The sequence below is a fragment of the Hyposmocoma kahamanoa genome, unplaced genomic scaffold, assembly GCF_003589595.1.
Source record: "Hyposmocoma kahamanoa isolate Upper Pololo Valley unplaced genomic scaffold, ASM358959v1 102, whole genome shotgun sequence".
Taxonomy (NCBI): domain Eukaryota; kingdom Metazoa; phylum Arthropoda; class Insecta; order Lepidoptera; family Cosmopterigidae; genus Hyposmocoma; species Hyposmocoma kahamanoa.
In genome coordinates, this window is record NW_020653337.1 from 12,807,939 (window position 1) to 12,827,091 (window position 19,153).

Here is a 19,153-nt window from a genome sequence, read left to right on the forward strand (position 1 = left end):
AAAACAAATATAATACCTTTGAGAAAATACTGTCTAATCTAGTCAGAGAGCTAACTCGCGTTAAAAACGGAAACGACAACATTGGACAGAGAGCGAGAACTTTGATGGAAAAAAGGAGAGATGTTCAAAAACCGAAAAATCAATACTAGAGAGATAGAAGCAATAAGCAAAAACATAACAAGTGCCATAAAAAATCACGGAAAAGAAACTAGAATTAACAAAATAAAAAATTTAATTGAACTAACCGGAGGAATAAAGAAAGTTTTAAAGGAGCTTAAAGACCACTCTAGTTATATATTAAGTATAAAAGTATAAACAAAAAATGCAAGGAAAATAGAACATCCAAAAGACCACTCATCAGCGAAATTGCTACAGACTTCTATCGAAACCTCTATAAATATGAAGAAACAATACTCGAAGAGGAAAACCAATACGACATAGACAATGAGACGATCCCGGGTATACTAGAGAACGAAACAAGAAAAGCTATCCTGTCACAGAAAAGTGGAAAAGCACGAGGAGCCGACAAAATCACAAACGAACTTCTAAAAGGCACGTTAGATACTGTACTCCGACCGCTAAGCAACCTATTTAATGAGATACTGTACAGTGAAATTATCCCAGAACAATGGTCAAGATCTACCATAGTACTAATACACAAAAAAGGAGATAGAGACAAAATTGATTGACCTTTAAGCCTAATGAGCAACATCTACAAGCTCTTTTCCAAAATTATCTTAAATAGAATCACAAAGTACCTAGACGAGGAACAACCCAGAGAACAAACCAGGTTCAGAGCAGATTATTCACTATAGATCACATACATGTGGTTAAACAAGTAGTGGAAAAATACAATGAATATAAGAAGCCATACTATATTTCCTTTGTAGACTATAACAAGTCTTTTGACTCCCTATCTCATTCTCATATTTATATAAAGCTCTCCAAAATCAAGGTGTTGAACGGAAATATATTAGAATACTGACCAAAATATATAATAAATGTACAGTTAGAAAGAATTGGAGACAAATTGAATATTCAAAAAGGTGTAAGACAAGGAGACCCATTATCACCGAAAATGTTCTGTGCTGTCCTAGAGGAAATTTTCAGACAGTTGAATTGGGACAAACTAGGACTTAACATAAATGGAAGCCATTTGTCACACTTGAGATTCGCAGACAATATTGTGTTGTTTGCAGAAGAGCCATTTACTTTGCAGGAAATGCTCGAACAGCTAGCAGTAGAAAGCCAGAAAGCAGGGCTAACAATGAATTTCTCCAAAAGTAGGGCTAATACAAATCGACATAAACAACCTTTATTAGCATTGACTTACAAATAAATGGACGACGGGTCTAATACAAAAACCACGAAAAAAATGTCCCAAGTCAACCTATTCGAAATTTAAATTGTAATGTCATCGCAGTATCGCGCTATCAGTAGAACAAATGAAGACTAAAGCGGAGTGTCGCGCTCTGTACACGATTTTAGCGCCTTACAAGTGCGGACACTTTTTAGCGCGGACCCGACGTCCATATAATTGTAAGTCAATGTTTATTAGTTAAAAAATCAAGAAATTGATTATGTGGATGAATATGTCTAACTAGGTCAAATAATATCCCCAAGTTTACAAATGGAGAAAGAAATTCAAAGAAGAGTAAGCAACAGTTGGGCTCGCTATGGGTCGCTCAAAGAGACACTCGAAAGTGAAGTAATCCCAAAGTCAGACAAGCGCAAAGTCTTCAACACATGCATCCTACCAGTGCTCACATATGGGTGCCAAACATGGAGCTTGCCTAAGTCTCTCAGCCAAAGACTAAAGGTGTGCCAACAAGGGATGGAAAGCATGTTACACATCAAGCTGAGAGACAAATGGAGACTCTCCAGAATTAGGAAGGCAACCAAGGTGAAAGATGTCACAACGAAAGTTACAAGGCTGAATTGGCGCTGGTGTGGACACACTGTAAGATCAGCAAAAGAAAAGTGGTCAAAAGATGTGATACATTGGTATCCAAGAGATGGGAAGAGGCATAGAGGAAGGCCAACAAGAAGGTGGGAAGACGATCTGCCCCGAGAATGGCGCCGGTCCGCACAAGACCGTTTCTTGTGGAGAAATATGGAGGAGGCCTATGTCAAAGGACAACCTGATTAGAACCAGAACCGATGCTGATGTTAGAATTAAGAATTAATACTGTTAGAAGCATTAGGTTAGACTTAGAATTAATTTAGATTTAGAAGTAATTAGTGAATAAAGGCTATTTTTATTTTTTTTATGAAAGTAAAATCTGATGACCAGTGTTCGGAATACGTAGTTTATTTACCTAAATTTCGATAAACAGAGTCAGAAAGTGGAGACTGCCTTATAACCACACTTCTTTGTCCTGGATTTTTTCGTGACTCAGGAAATTACTTAAGTAACATACATAAAAAATTGACGTTATTTGGGATAGGTAGGTAGTGTATATTTATCAAAATTTTGAATATCTTTAAATTTTTATTGAATTGATATTCAATTATTTTTTGTGAAATCACTCCACTAGTTTGTTATAATTATTAATACAAAGATCAAGCACTTAGAAAAATTGTCTTTGGTCTGGCCGGATTCAGAGTCTTCTAGCAAACCGTGTCAGACACTATGCCATAGCGTACGGTCGGTTTGAATCCGGCCCGATCGAAGGATTTTTTTCTAAGTGATCTATAGATAGATCTTAGTATTAATCATTTGAATTTCTTTTTTGAATTTTTTGTCACAATTTTCCTAAATATTCCGAAAAGTTGGTGGTTGCAGCAACTCCTTTAGATAAATATAGTCTACCTACTACCTATCCCAAATATATGAATCCTGAAACAATTCGTGACGAAAAAAAAGTTGCAAGGCAGTCTCCACTTTTCGTCTTTGTTCCTCGAAGTTTAGGTAAATAAACTGTACCTATTCCAATCACTGCTGATAAATCAAAGAGCAAAAGTTGTTGTATAAGATGTTAATAATATAGCCCTGCAAGGTTGTTAATATTTCAAAATCCTGTATTGACCAGTTTTGTACTCATAAACATTAATTGCAAACAAACAATAGAAGTATTGTGAAATCATAACTTACACAATACTTCTATTAATTGGTGAAGATTTTGAGTAATATCTCCATTTAACCTATACACATAATTCTATTATCAAATACCATGTTTTGTACCAAATTCAAAACCACAGTCAAGCAACAAACAGTCATATTCAACATTGTATTAACTGTAGTTTTAGAAGATTCAAATACACCTATCTATGAATTCAATTATTTTTTCCATCTCTTTTTTGCCATGGCTTCTTTTACAGGAGTATCATATGTCAGTTTTCTTTTATTGAATGCTTCCATTTTCTTGGCTAGAATTTCATCTGAAACATCTTTTTGTATCTCCTGTCTTAGTTCCTCCTGCTTACTGCAGTTTTCCAGTTCCATGAGTCGTTCTATCTCTGGGTTCATACCTTTAAATGAAAGCCTACCATCCAAAAGTTCCTCACAAAAAATGAAACTGGATTCTGTTATGAAGTTACCAGAGGCCTGCCTCATTTCATTTGTAATGATATTCGAATACAAACTGTCGTGGTCTTGAGTGTTTTGTCGTTCTTTTTCTATTCGGTCTCTGGTCTTCTTCATAAATTTCATTTCCAATACTGATTTGGGTAATAATGGCTTCTTTGAACCTTTGCTCGCCATTTTAAAGGTTAACCGTTTACTTCGTAGTCTTGGAAAAAGTACAATAAATAATATTCTTGAATTAATACCATTCGCAATAACCTCAACACGTGTTGTTGACAATCACATTGACATTTTTTCCTTCGTTCCGTTTGGAACAGGCGAAGGTCAGAGACCATACTGCCTAGTCATTAGTTTCTGTTTTTCTTCGTGTAAGATCCTTCAATTTAAGTCTTCAGTATTTCAGTAAGAGCCGTGTAAAATCTTTAGTTTAAAATATGAATTATCCAGGATACGATAATCTCGATACGTAATGTCAGTTAAATATTAACGTCAAATCCTTGTAATAAATATTAATGTCAAATCCTAAACAGAGCGCGGTACCAAATTTGAACTACCGTATATTTCAATTCGCTCATCCATCAGCACAAGGCGCTGAATGCCGAAAGATGGGCATTGGAAGATTATGTGGGATATAGATTGCTCTGCTTGTGAGTCACAAAGATTACGAAGATGATGGTTTAGACGTCAATGCCCAAAACGAAGCCTAAGGATTGTGGTGTAAAACTTCCTGTTCATGAAATTACCATTTTTAAAGAACCAAGGAGTGCTTCCAATGGGAACATTGTATGTAGCATACCATAAACCCTTGTTTTCAACTTGAACTGTGTGATTCCAATGCCTTTTCCATATCAATAGACATTTTCTTTAAAAAGAGATTAATCTGTCCAAGAGATGGAAATTTTGAAACAATTGCGAGATTCTGGAATATTGGCTGGAGAAATTGCTATAGTTTTGGCTAAAAAGTCAGCCTTCTCATTATCTAATATGATAGTGCTATTGTGCCTTTATCGAATATTAAAACGCGAAATTATACGAATCTCGAACTAATGTATCCGTATCGGCCCGTTCTAAGGAATCCCGAGTCAATCCAAGCACGCCGCCTCAAATTGCCTATCCTCTTTGTGGCGGCCATATTTACAGAGACATAATTAAATGAAGACATGACTCAAAATACTTATATCCAAGCCAAAATTATTAATTAAAAAAAAACTGATAAGCCATGCGAACTTAACCTAAAAGTTTTTGTAAATAAAGTAGTGGTTTATTCTTTAAAATTATTATTATACAGTGAGTATGTACCATAATGCAAGTGTTTGAAATAGATAATGTTAAGATTTTTAATCTCAGCGCTGGAAAATCGTTACCAGACGTAAGTTAATTATTTATGTTGTATTAGCGCCAATTTTTTGTAATTGTTCTTCAAGTTAATAATTACTGAATAACATTCACACATGTTCCATATTTTAGTGGTTGACGGAAAGGAAAAAACGTGCACTTTTAAAAAAAAATGTGGACTTGCGAAGAAGGATTGAACTCATCCAGGAGTTTGACATGCCTGGTGTTAGTACTAGCATCCGGGCGTCCAAAGACGGGCAGTACATAATGGCGACGGGGATATACAAACCGCGAATAAAGTGCTTTGATGTCAACAACCTGTCTTTAAAGTTTGAGAGATGTTTGGATTCTGAAGTAGTTACTTTTGAGGTATTAAGTGAAGATTACACTAAGGTACATCACTACTACACTATACATCTTCTACGAGTAAAATTATTTTAATTATTTAAGGCTGATATCAGTCAAAACCGACTTCATGCAGTTGAGATTGACTGCATACAGTTAATGCGTCAAGTCATTATCACCTTCATGCAATCAATTACGACTTCATGAATTAACTGCAAATATGCAGTCAACCTGTTAGCAACTTTAGAGTAAAGTGAAATGAAAACGAAAAGTTAATACTTTTTAAATGAAGATCCTATGTACTTCTATTATACCTATTACACAAAAATATTTTATCTTATTTCAGATAGTATTCCTACAATGTGATCGCTATGTGGAGTTTCATGTAGGTCATGGAAGGCATTACCGCCTCAGAGTGCCTCGTTTTGGCAGGGATATAGCATATCATAGGCCATCATGTGACCTGTTTGTAGTTGGTACTTCTTCGGTAATAAAACTTTTAATTTCATATTATTATACCTCATGTAGTCATAATTTCATGTACCTGTCTTTTAAATTTTTTTTGCAATCTTTTAATGAAATAATGTAATATTTCTGACATTTCTATCAAGTGGATTCTTTTCACTTAAATGGAGAATAGGAATTTATCTTATCTCAAAAAAGAAATCAAGAAAAATCTTATGTTAAAACCATATCTGTTGCAGTGTTGGGCAAAATTTAATTGTTCTGGCAATTAAAGATTGACAATTGATTAATTGTTAATCAATTGTTAATTGCGGTTCTCGCAACTAACAATTGATCAATCGTTAATCGCAAATATCTGCAATTAACAATTAATCAATTTTCAATCTTTTCAATGTTTTTGATTAACAATTAACAATTAAAACTGACAATTATGATAAATTTATAGGGCATATGGGGGTGAGTTAGGGCGTTGGTTGTGGGGGCCTGCTGGGGGCAGGTTAGGGGGCCGGTTGGGGGCCTGGTTGGGGGTCCGGTTGGGATCTCCGGTTGGGGGCCCGGTTAGGGGGCCCGGTTGGAGCCCCGGTTAGGGGGCCCGGTTGGAGCCCCGGTTGAAGGCCCCGGTTGGAGGCCCCGGTTGAAGACCCCGGTTGAAGACCCCGGTTGGAGGCCCCGGTTGTGGGCCCGGTTGGGGGCCCCGGTTGAAGGGCCCGGTTGGGGGCCCGCTTGGGGGCCCCGGTTGAGGGACCCGGTTGGGGCCCCGGTTGGAGGTCCGGTTAGGGGCCAGTTAAGGGGCCTGAGCCACCCAACCGGGGCCCCCAAACCGGAGCCCCGAAACCGGGGCTCCCAAACCGCGGCCCCTAACCGGGGGCCCCCAACCGGGGCTCCAACCGGGGCCCCAACCGGGCGCCTCCAACCGGGCCCCACAAACGGACCCCCAACGCGGCCCCCAGCCGGGCCCCCAACCGGGCCCCCAACCGGGGCCTCCAACCGGGGCTTCCAACCGGGCCCCCAACCGGAGCCCCAACCGGGTTTCCAACCGGCCGGAATTGATTTTAATTGCAAATTTAATTGCAATTGATTTCAATTGAATTGATTTTTTAATCTGATTCAATTATTGATTGAAATTTAATTGATTAACGCCCAACACTGTTGCTGTTAGTTGGAAGGGTTTTTGTGACAAAAACTCAAAAATGAGAAAATAATGTATAAAGTAATAAAATTAAAAAATATCTATATTTCTGTTGCGGTAAACTTCATACCTTATCCGCATAATAACAATTTTTTTGTCACATGCACTTTTTCAACTATGCAGCAGCTATCAAAATTTACTATTATTGAAACTCAAAATGATTTCCCAGTGTTAAACGTTCTTATCAACAGCATTTTAATTTATTACAGGAAGTGTATAGATTAAATTTAGAACTAGGCCAATTCTTAGCTCCGTATGTAACAAAAGCAACAGAAATAAACTGCTGTTCAGTGAGTGAGGACCACGGCCTTCTTATTCTTGGCACTGAGAGTGGACATGTGGAGGCTTGGGACCCTCGAACAAAGTCAAGACAGGGAATTCTGGACTGTGCTTTGCATTGCACAGATTCTGAATACAAGTTAGTTCTTAGTTACAGTAACTTATTTTTGAGCTACAAGTGCTACCACACAATACAAGTCTACTTTCAGTCTCTGCCTGAAAATGGTTTGAAATGTATGTAAGTATGTATAAATTAGCGAGACTGACGTTCTATACTTTTATTAGACAACCCAGTAGCTAAATGGTGTGCACTATGGGCAGTGTATGAGGATGTCCTGGGTTTGATTACTGGTAGGATCGATTGGACGTAGTTAAACAAGGATCCAATACACATCCAGTCACTTTTGGAGATATGGCAGTTTGAAGTTTAAAAATGTTTCTCACTCTTGTTTTATTTTCAAACTTATAATGTCATGTAACTCCAGCGATATTTATTTATGTTTATATGTTGGATTTTTTGTTGATCTAAGAGGTTTTAGGAATCGTTTGGTACATATAACTAATTTTTTGATTATTTTGTGGTTTGGATCCTTTTTGTTTAACTATGTCCAATGTAAGAAATGAACTTTTTAAATTAGTTCTGGTCTGGGTCACCCAAATAGTACCATGGAGAGAATTTCGTTGCTCAGGTATTAACAGTACAGAGATTTTAAAATTGATGTGGCTACCTGGTACACTATTATTTTATACTTCCGTTGTCACTGTTACACTGAGGCCATTTCTACAATTGGCAATTCCTCCTTTATTTTTCCCTCCCTAAAAATTTATCAGCAATTTATTTTATTTTATTTACATTTCATGTCATTGTTATTAAATATAGCCCAAAAAGTATCTATAATAATAAATAAATGACAATGAATAACAATATAGAAACAATAATGATAATAATTTTCAGAAATGACAGAGTGCCTTCAATAACGGCACTTAAATTTGATGGTCCATTAAGAATGGGTGTTGGTACCTCAACTGGGCATGTGCTACTGTACGATATTCGATCTAGTAAACCTCTCTTAGTCAAAGATCACATGAACGAAATCCCAATTAAGAAATTGGAGTTTCACAAACAAATGGACTATGTTTATTCAATGGATTCTAGTGTGGTCAAGATATGGAACAAGAACACTGTATGTATATATATTTCAATAATGTTTGAACTTTAACTAGAAAACCAATGAAACATAATTTAATTTAAAGTTACCCCACTAAAATTAGGATGTTTTGTTTTGTTATTCTCAGGGCAAGCAATACACAAGTTTAGAATCATCTGTGGATTTCAATGACCTGTGTGTGATCCCCAACACTGGACTCAGCATGATGGCAGTTGAAGATCAAAAAATGCAAATTTACTATATTCCTTCGCTAGGTTTGTAAGATTCTTTTAGAACTATTACTTCGTTTCAATAGGCTACTTTAAAAACAAAATGAAAGTGGTTACTAATTTTGATGCACACACTTTTATAATTCTAATTACGAATTAACAGGTCCTGCCCCAAGATGGTGTGCCTTCTTAGACAATCTTACAGAAGAATTGGAGAGTTCAGCAGCCCATACTGTATATGATGACTATAAATTCGTGACAAAACAGGAATTAGAGGGACTTGGCTTAGATCATCTGCTTGGTACAAATCTCTTGAGAGCCTATATGCATGGGTAAGTTCCAAAAAAACAGATTCACTAGAGAGATATTAAATATTTGGTTTTACACGAAACTTTAGGAAATTTTTAACTAGATAAAATTGGAAAGTATGATATTTTTCGAGATCGTCACACCGAGTGTGGCGCGGGAATATTTCCATATGAAATTGACAAATTCTTGGGGTATGTTACTCAACAACAGGCATTTAGTAGCAGTGCTCCTTGTGAAAGAGTTTATTCAAGGAAGTACTGCCATCTTACCTAATCTGCCGCCAAGTACTAAATTAAGATTACTGCATTTCATTTTTGAAGGGTAAAGGTGCTGGTGAAATTACAGGCACGTGGGACTTGTCAACTTATCAGATCTTTGTGATTTAAAGCTCTCAGTGGCACTGCAACTGTTACAGACAGGCGTGTAGCTTACCATCAGATACATGACTTCTTCGTTCCATCACTTGCTATCATAAAAAAATGCATTATGCAGGCACGTTGTGACGTGTCATTGTGCAAATAATCCACAAAATGTTTATTTATCAATTTAGGTATTTGAAATAAATACACAAATCTAACAGTATTTATACATATGTACTATTTTATTACAGATACTTTGTAGACATACGATTGTACAAGAGAGCTAAGTCAATAGCAGATCCATTTGCATTTGAGGAATACAAAAAACGCAAGATCAGGGAAAAAATAGAACAAGAACGACCATCGAGAATCAAAATTGACGACAACTTGCCAAAAGTCAATCGCGACCTTGCATCTCGCCTTATGGACGATGGAGGACGCAAGAAGAAGGAATCCACTAATCTGCTTAAAGATGATAGATTCAAGGTACGACGAAAACATTTTAAGAAAAATAGCGTATGTTGCCAGAAAGACATTGAGCTATAATTAAACAGAAATAAGGTACAGTACAGTACCCAGGTATTCTGTATCGGTCTAGGCGAGAATGGCAGATATTTTCATATTTCTTTACCTTATTTTATCTTTATGCACAATTTTTATGGTAATTACAAAAATAACTTTCTAACAAAACCGAAACTATTTTCAGGCATTATTTGAAAACCCCGATTTCGAAGTGGATAACACAGCTGAAGAATATCGACTACTAAATCCTGTTCTTTCAAGGCTTGATAAGAGCAAAACCAAGGCTAAGAAACAGGAATCTGAATCTATGGAAGTATGTGCTTTATTTACAAATTTTATCACATATTATATATAACTAAGTTTTTAGAACTAACCATTATCTTATTTTGATGTAAAGAAGAATATATGGATATTTTTTATTTCAGCTAAATGTTAATTTGTAAAAATAACAAAAATAATACTATCTATTTGCGCAGGTTGAAGAAGTAGCAGAGAAAGATTCAGATGCGGAGCTTTACGAATCTAGCGAAGAAAGTTCTGACGAAGATAGGTCTTGGGTTAAAGAGGTCAAGAAACAACACAAGATTATCAGACACAAGAGACAAGCAGAGGACGACACAGAAACACCTGATAATGGAGAAGTTTACGAATTCAGTAAAGCACCAAAAGCACATAATATCAAGAGTTTAACGAAAGTTAGTAAGACAAGCTTGGGAGATAGATTAGCCAAGGAAGGATTCTCCACAATTGTAACCGGAACAGGTGGTAATAGAGAAATGAGATTCAACATGAGAGGGAATAAATTTGAATCTGAAAACCGCAAGAAAATAAAGAAACATCATCAAGAAAGAAAACAGATCGTCAGAAAGACGGGATTTTTAACAAAAAAGAAACTACCTAAAATGTTCTAATCACGTATTGTTACAAGTATACTCTGTATTTAATTTGTAGTAATATAAATTAAAAACCGATTTTTATTATTTATTGTTTTTGCGAGCATAATAAACATTTTCTTCGTCCTTATCATAGGGGTTATCGGAGTTCAATACTTTCTAAGAGCTGTACTGGTCTCATTTGGGTTTGTCGTTTTTTTAAAGAACTATAAATCTGTTGTAAATCATGCACATTATTTAGTGCATTAATAACTACAATTTCCAATTCATCTCAACTTTATTAGAAATGAGTACAGAAAGAGGACGTATATATAGAGACATAGAGCATAATATATAATACTTGATACCATATTATTAACTTCAATAAAGTTCATCATCATATTAATCAGTCGTATGAACGTTGTTTACAAATAAAAACATGTATGAAGTTGTACATGATTTAATGCATTATTTTTTTTGTGTCACTATCGAAAGTAAGAGGCGCGATGGATGTTGACCCTCATCGTACTGGTTGTGAGTCAATCGGACATAGTTATAGAAATTTTCGTACACTGCAAAATGACAACGGATCCTACGGCAGCAGTAAGTAATTTTAAAAATACCGTCATCTTAGTAAAACCTTGTTTGCCTCATCAACGAGTACCTACATATAATTAATTGATAAGTTATTGTTTTGTAATGTGCATGGATGTAATTAAGAGTGTAGTTATATGCAATAAAATGGATAATTTAAACTTTTCAAACGACCATGTAGCAAGTGATCTCCTGGACGGCCATGTGTTAGGGAACGACAAGTTGTACGCGCCCACTATGCAGCGATCGAACAGATCCAGTCTCGATGCCAACAGTGTTGATGTGAGTATCCCATTACATTTCATTATTTTCTTTTCGTATCGGATTGTAAACTAATATTATGTGCCTAATGTCGTAGTCATAATGTTTCGTTTCAACTGGACCTTTCAGATAGGTGAAATAACGGAATCCCCTGATACGGAATATATGAGTACGTCAGCAATATTACATTACTGTAAATCTAAGGTAATTACTTTTTTTTATGATACCATGTGACAAGACGAACCAAGTCGTGCGCCTATTATAACAGTTGCAGTGCCACTCAGTGCTTTAAATCACAAAGATCTGATGGGCACTATCAGTCGCTGCGCCAGTCGCCCTGAGACATAAGTTGGCAAGTCCCATGTGCCTGTAATTTGACCAACACCCTTACCCCTTAAAATCGAAACGTAATAACGCATTACTGACGCTGGCTGCAGAAATAGGTAAGTTGGCACTTCCCTAGACTAACTCTTTGACAAGGAGCTCTACTGCTACTAAAATATATAAACTTATAAAGCAAGTAAAATATATATCATGGACCTATGTAAAATTTGAATACCTTTTTTCAGATATTAGTGCCATACTTAAAGTTATTAACAATAATGGGCTTGCGGCCCGTTGTGGATGTATCCAATTCATCTAAATGTACGATTTGCCTTTCACACTTTCATTCGGCGCAAGTAGCCGTACTCATGAGTTTGGGGTATATTTTGCAGTATATGGCTTGTTTCAGGTGAGTCACATACTTACAACAACTTGTAAACAAACTAAACTCAAGACCGACACACTGAACATATTTTAAAATGATAATCAAAGTATGTAAAGTAACATCAAGATTAGGTGCCAAATTAGCAGAGTTGTTCCGTAGTTTGGTATAAACCTAAGACAATGTGTAAACCATCATGGTTTCTCTCGGGTGTGTTTTCCCAATGCGATTTATTTTGGGCAATATTCTGCCCTCTTTGACAAAACCGTCACAACCAACGCATTTACATTTAAATCAAAAGCATGATATTCATTCTAAAATCACCCCATCAAATTTCGCAGTATTCCATTGGCTCAACACAATACGTAGAGTTATGCTTTCTTTTGTTTAAAAATAAAATTAAGCGCGCATTTCTGCCCTCCTTGTCATAAATAATGCATTTGCATTTTGGTAGCTTTCGAGATATTGGCACTTAGTTTTTGTTTATTTGAAAGATTTTGCTCAACAATAACGTGTAGCGGACTGCTGTATCAACGCGTTAAAGGGTGGGTGCTATCAATGAGTGTGCAAGGCCAAAGCAAATGTACTTACAGCTACATAAAGAGGCTAGTTTATAGCCAAGAAAAGAGGCGCCAAAAACAATCACATTTAAATTTAGTATTGAAATATAAAACAAACTTAAAAGATTAACAAAACGACTGCTGCGATTCGCTACAGAACCATTATGACACGGAGTTGTAGATCTCGTTTCGCTGATTCCAGATGTTAATAACTCAATTTCGCTAAAAATGTCGATTACGTTAGTTATGACAAGGACTGCCCGTATGATGACTGATGAACATTAATAAAACATACATTCCAGGAGAGATCGAGGCTTTTGCTACAAATTAGTGCCATTAGCGCTGACGTCCTCGTTAGAATATGATACTTACAAGCAAGTTTGTTACGGAAACGTAACTTTCACATATATCGGTCCGAGCGTATTACATTTCGTGGGGTTTTTGTACGCCCTATATTTGTTCAGGATATCTGATAATGAACAGTTGCAAAATTTAATGGAGAGGGTAAGTGTTTCCTAAATACACTCTTACGTCTTAAAGAGCTTGTGTTTCTACTTATTACATACATAATTATACGATCTAAGTATTTGTAAAGCTACTTTTGGGCCTCGAAATGGAGGCGCTAGGAATGAATTTTGTCACTTATGTGACATTTACCTTCCTAATTGCAAGTTATGTGGTGTAGTGGAAGATGCATATCATTCGTTACTGGAATGTGTCGAGTACGAACAACAGAGGGCGGTGTTGATGAAAGACCTGCAGATCAACCGAACATCCTTAGGTGCTATAAATTGTATATTAAGCAATCCCCACACGAAACAGGCAAAAAGACTATTACTATTTATCTCCAATAGTGCCGCCCAGACATGTAAACTATAGTTTAGGGTACAATGGAACTGGCATATACATACATTGTATAAAAGTTCGTAAATAAAAAAAGATTAAAAAATGTGACATTTACCTACAGTTGAACAATATTTTGTTTTTTACACTTCTGTAATGTCCCTTACATGGTGAATATAACCAGAAATAGAGACGAAATTTAATTTAATTTGTTTGAAAACTATTCTGCCAAATCATTACGGTGATAACTGCACTCCGATTGGTCAGTCCGACTTCGAAACAATTGACGGGTGTCGTCAATTGTTTCACTTCAAATCGTCCAGTTTAACTTAAGCTTTGTTATAATGGACGAAAATTGAAAAATTACATATTTAATTACCGATGAAATGTGATTTTGTTTGTTTTGTAATTAGATATTTTGCTCTTTTTCCCACACCACCGAAAGGAACAGCCCCCCATAGTTAAAGATATTATCTTTATTACAATAAATAGATACAGAATATTTTTGTACACAGGTAAGTTGTTGGCGCTGTACTATTTCAGCTTTCTAAATTGTGATTTCCGTGCAAACGAGTGTTGATATTTAAAAGTGAAATAAGGCCCATTTGCTTGATGAGTTGGCAGGGATGGATTATTATATTATTTCGTCTTTATTTCTGATTATATATCTACTCGATGCCCCCATATTAAGGTGGAGGGTGGTTTCCGAATCTAACATGTCAAGCTTTATGTTATATTTGCCTAGGAACAAAATTATACTGAAACATTTTTTTCATAATCAATTATTTGTTGTATACATACAGCATAAAACTATTGACAATTGAACGTAAACGAAATAAATTATTCCATTTTAAAACATACCACATGTGATCCTTTCAGGTGTTTCTGTTATCCTCATATGCCCCGCAAGGCACGCCATCAGCAAAACCGAAGCGGTTGTTACGCATGCTGTGGTTCTTCATCATTCTTAGCATTCTGTGGATGGGCCTTTCCCTCGTCTCCGTGAACCTCATGATGACTAAAGGATCGATCATGTTTCGATGGATGGAAACCAGGTAAATATTTCTAGAATGTGTCATTAGAGAAACATTTGGTGTGAAAAACACGTCTAACTATAAGAAAAGGACTTAACTTATCCTTACCTACATGTGGCTAAAACCTCGAAATAAAACATTTAAAAATGAGCTGTAGTTATTGATATTTATGGTATACATTACAAGACGAAATTCGTCGTTCGTAATATTTGAAGAAGTTATTTTTATATTTTTGATTAAGGAATTGTACTGATTTTTTAGTAATGAATTATATTATAACATTTGAGAAATGTGTCAGCAATAAGGGCTATTATTCGTAATAATATTATTACAAGACGAAATGTAACAGCGGGCGCGCTGTCGGCGACATTGTTTTATTTGTCCTGGTATTAAGTGACAAAAGTATTATGCAGCTGGTATATAAGCGTCGTCTTATTAATGCGACCCAATTAATGTCTTTACTATATACATAATATTTTTAGTATACATATGTGTATAAGTTTCCGACAAATTATCTTCAGCAAGCTTAAGCGTAGTCGCGTTATATGTAGGCTAAGATCACAACCAAAGCCTGTCAATTTATCATATTACTTACCGTGTACCTATTGGTCTAATCCTCCCAAGGGTATGGCAGTCTATTTTACTTTATTAGCGCATTTAAAACTAAAAATTAAGTCAACATTCAAGTCTTAGGTATTGGCTGACTCTTAATTTTTTCTACTTTTACTCGACTTTTTCTATTTTTCAGTTCCGCGGAAATCCTTCTCACATTGAAAATTCTGCTGATTATTTGCACATTAATCCATGACATGGTGCAGGCCACCATCATCACTAGCTACTGCCTCCAGGCTCAACTTCTGCAGGCACACCTCATGTTCCTTAAGGAACGTCTACTTAATAGAACCATTACTCCACTTAATTGGATGAGAGTTAGTAGTTTTTTTAATTTCACACGATAGAGTAATGGGGCGCTATACAGTGCGTAATACTAAGATTCATACGTACTTTTGGTGCGTATACAGTTAAATAACATTAAATCGTTTAACCTTGGCCTTCTTCTAAGGGATCTTGTGCCCAGCATTGGGACGTTTATAGGTTGGTACAGCATATCTAATACAATGATTATTCGAAAACAACACAAATAAATAAATTTCTTTTAGCTTATCGCTTATATGCGGAGGTGCAATATATGTAATATTGCACCTCCGATTAAATCACTTATTTTTGCAAAAAAATTAGAGTTAAGTTTTTTGTTTTTAGGGCTGCCTTGTTGGCCGAACGGTTACCATGTCGGATTGCCCCGCAGAGGTCCCAGGTTCGATTCCCGGGCCGGGAGAAATATTTGCATGGCCTACATTTATTTCTCTCGTGAGTTTGGGTGTAATTTGTAGTTGCCTATGCGTGTGTCCATGGCACCTGTGACACAGGGTTTCCCTAGTGCGGGGCTATGTTGAGTGTGTGCGTTATTATTATTATAGCTTATAGATTGCACCGCCGATAAATAGTGAACTATTTTTGCAAAAAACTACAAAATTAAGTTTTGTTTTTGTTTTTAGCGCTTCTGCGCACATTTGAAGAGTTCTTAAATTTATATTTGAATGATTGCAATCTCTAGGCGACATTCGTAGATTTTGCAGGCTTTAACGAATGTTTTAAAATATTTAGGCCCTATTTTAAAATTAAAATTTGGTTTTAATTAATTTTAAAAGAGTTATAAATAGAGGGAGAAAGGGGAAGAAATTGAAAATCCTTTGGGATCGTGAGGTATATGTATATTTTATTCAGGACTTAGAACAAAAACAAAACGTCATAAATATAACAAATTGAAGAGAATAAAATACTATAAACTATATCAAAATGTGTTGTAGCTGCTAACGCACAGTCGTTGAAACCTAAAATATGCTCCCGTGAAGTCTAAAATGTTACTTACACTCTTTCTACTAAACACAGAGGCATGATGCATCTATCTGTTTTTGCGTATTTTCGTTGTTAAGTCATTTTCACCGATTTTTTTTCGCAGTTTAGTTTGTGTATATCGACTGTGAACTGGCAATCGGTACTATCTCAATTTTGATAACTTTACAGGATAACATATGTATGTCCACTAAGTAATTTTATTTAATAAACCAGATACTATACAAATTATTATTTCTTCATCCTGTAAAGTTGTCAAAACTGAGAGAGTACTGGTTGCCAGTTCACAGTCGATATATTTCACCGTAGTTCAGATATATAATATTATTTTAAAAGCCCTTTTTCAGTTACTCGTGAGAAATTGAAGTCAGACTTTCTCGTCGTATTATGTATTGGTAATTTCAGGAAATAGCAGAGTTCCGAAAACTGTTGAAATATTTGAACAACGACCTGGCGCCGGCGGTTTGTTTGTTTATTATCGTCAATGTATCCTGGGCTATATCAGGGGTGCTGTGGCTTCTGAGTATTGATAAGATTGACACGGAAACTGAACCTATTGCGGGCATCAGCGTACTCAACCAGTTACTTTGGCTTTCAGCGGTAGCTGTGCCTTTTATCCAGGTATTTAAGCAAACTTTCTTTAATATTATTACCTGCATTTATTACCATAATGTCTTGGACACCTTAAAACAATAGCTCGGTTGTAATAATGTCACTAATGCGATCAATTTTCAAAATCCAAGCTCGCAATAATTACGGTTTTTGTCTAAAAAACGGAGATTTTGTTGAATGATTTGAAAGTTACAGTTTTTAAGTGAATTATTTTTTAGTTTAAGTATTTGTTGTCTTTGCTGATGGCTCTATAGCCAATGCTCAATATATAAATATAAAAAAATTAATGAAAAGTATATTTATATAACCTTCTAGTCAATGTGCTGTTTTGTAACAAACGCAGGGTTAATAAATTACAGGCGGCGAGACTATCCAAAGAATGTCGACGAACACAGTCAGTCGGGCATGAGCTCTGCGTACGACCGTTCCTTCATCAAGACACTCCCCACGAAGACATAACCACGGTGATGCTTTACGCTTCCACCCTAAAGTTGCGCGCTAAACTTTTTCACTATCCTATTGCTGGACGATATGTATGTCTTGTTATTACTCTTACAATAGTTATATTATTCTCACTAGGAATGTGCCACTTATTACAATAAATGCGTGGCAATTCTTCCCGTACATATAATTGTAAGTAATTAATTTTAATTTAGCAATAAATTATATTTTTTGTAGCCGATTTTGTCAATAACATTTCTTTTAATGAATTCGTTGCATTGTGGGCGTTGCGTTGAACGTGGAGGCCCGGGTTCGATTTCCGGTAGGATCAATTTGGGAAATGTTTTTTGGTAAATTGGTTCTGTTCTGCTTATACTAGGTATTACAGTGCTCCGTTGCCCTTTTAATCATAGTACAAGGAATTCAATAGTTTGAGGCCAGGTAGTTGGTGCCCGGCACATTATTATGGATATCTATTTTAGACTAGCCTCTCCCATGGCCTAAAAGGTTAATATAGAAATTTTAAATGGGAAATGTATTCTCCAGCAATGACACAGCAGGTTAAGGTCAGGGACTCAAATTCACGAACCGGCGACACGCCTCAGAAATCCAATCGCCTCAAGCTGCTAGCGAGGCAAACTTATTACTATTATTTTGACCTTGTGCGCACAGAACCGCATTTCATATTAAAATGTGTTTTTGTATGTGATAGAACTCGTAGAACACGAACAGGAGGTGAGGTCACCTCACCTCCTACGCTCCTAGGCTCAAGTTGAAATACCTTATTTCAGGCCACAATAAAAAGAAATAATTATTTTTAAATAATTTATTTTAACAACTTTAAATTGGCACTACCGGGACATGGCAGTATTATAAATATTACACTCAACAAATTAAACATCTATACCTCTATTAGATGTCGTGAATTTCAGTTTTAACCTACGATGTATTAAACCCAACCCGCCTCAAACCGGTACACAAGGTTATTTGTAAAATACTAACAACCTTGCAGGACTATCTTTTTAACAGCTTTTGTTCCATGACTTTGAATAATCCCTCAAATTTTACTTTCATACGAAAATTTTAATAAATCGTTCTAAACAGTGATAATTCTGTGCGATAGGAAAAGAAAGCGCTATAGACTGTGGCTAGCGTAAATACATCATCATCATCATATCAGCCGGAAGACGTCAACTGCTGAACATAGGACTTCCCCAAAGTCTCCAGACCAGCGGTGCATCCATCGGTTACCCGCCGCCCTTACCAGGTCATCCGTCCATCTAGTAGGGGGCCGTAGTATATTATTATATATATTATATCAACGGCCGTCAGTTCCATGTGCCCTGCCCACTGCCACTTCAACTCGCTAATCCTTCATGCTATGTCGGTGACTTTCGTTCTACGGATCTCCTCATTTCTGATTCGATCACGTAGAGAAATGCTAAGGATTGCTTGCTCCATAGCTCGTTGGGTGACTTTGAGCTATTTTGTAAGGTATATTGTTTGAGTAAGTAACCACGTCGAGCCGTAGATCATAGCTGGCAACACGACTGGCAAGACTTAGCGTAAATACCAGTTCGATGCAATACACACACGCTTGCACGTTTGA

The 19,153-nt window shown here is 36.3% G+C and overlaps 2 protein-coding genes across 2 annotated transcripts; one reads left to right on the forward strand and one right to left on the reverse strand.

Annotated features, from left to right (window-relative positions):
* Positions 1 to 3,181: 3,181 nt before the first annotated feature.
* LOC113237217 (M-phase phosphoprotein 6) lies at positions 3,182 to 3,703 on the reverse strand. Its single transcript, XM_026473566.1, has one exon. The coding sequence runs from the start codon at positions 3,701 to 3,703 to the stop codon at positions 3,281 to 3,283; it is 423 nt and encodes a 140-aa protein (XP_026329351.1). The 3' UTR covers positions 3,182 to 3,280.
* A 1,126-nt stretch (positions 3,704 to 4,829) lies between these two features.
* On the forward strand, positions 4,830 to 18,245 carry LOC113233694 (nucleolar protein 10). The gene is made up of 19 exons (XM_026468878.1): positions 4,830 to 4,895; positions 4,994 to 5,254; positions 5,553 to 5,693; positions 7,070 to 7,278; positions 8,095 to 8,323; positions 8,436 to 8,562; positions 8,681 to 8,849; positions 9,437 to 9,671; positions 9,892 to 10,020; positions 10,184 to 10,611; positions 11,079 to 11,182; positions 11,355 to 11,455; positions 11,564 to 11,638; positions 12,004 to 12,167; positions 13,003 to 13,204; positions 14,423 to 14,598; positions 15,326 to 15,506; positions 16,897 to 17,112; positions 17,463 to 18,245. The coding sequence occupies exons 1-19, from the start codon at positions 4,830 to 4,832 to the stop codon at positions 17,703 to 17,705; spliced, it is 3,456 nt and encodes a 1,151-aa protein (XP_026324663.1). The 3' UTR covers positions 17,706 to 18,245.
* The last annotated feature ends 908 nt before the right edge of the window (positions 18,246 to 19,153 follow it).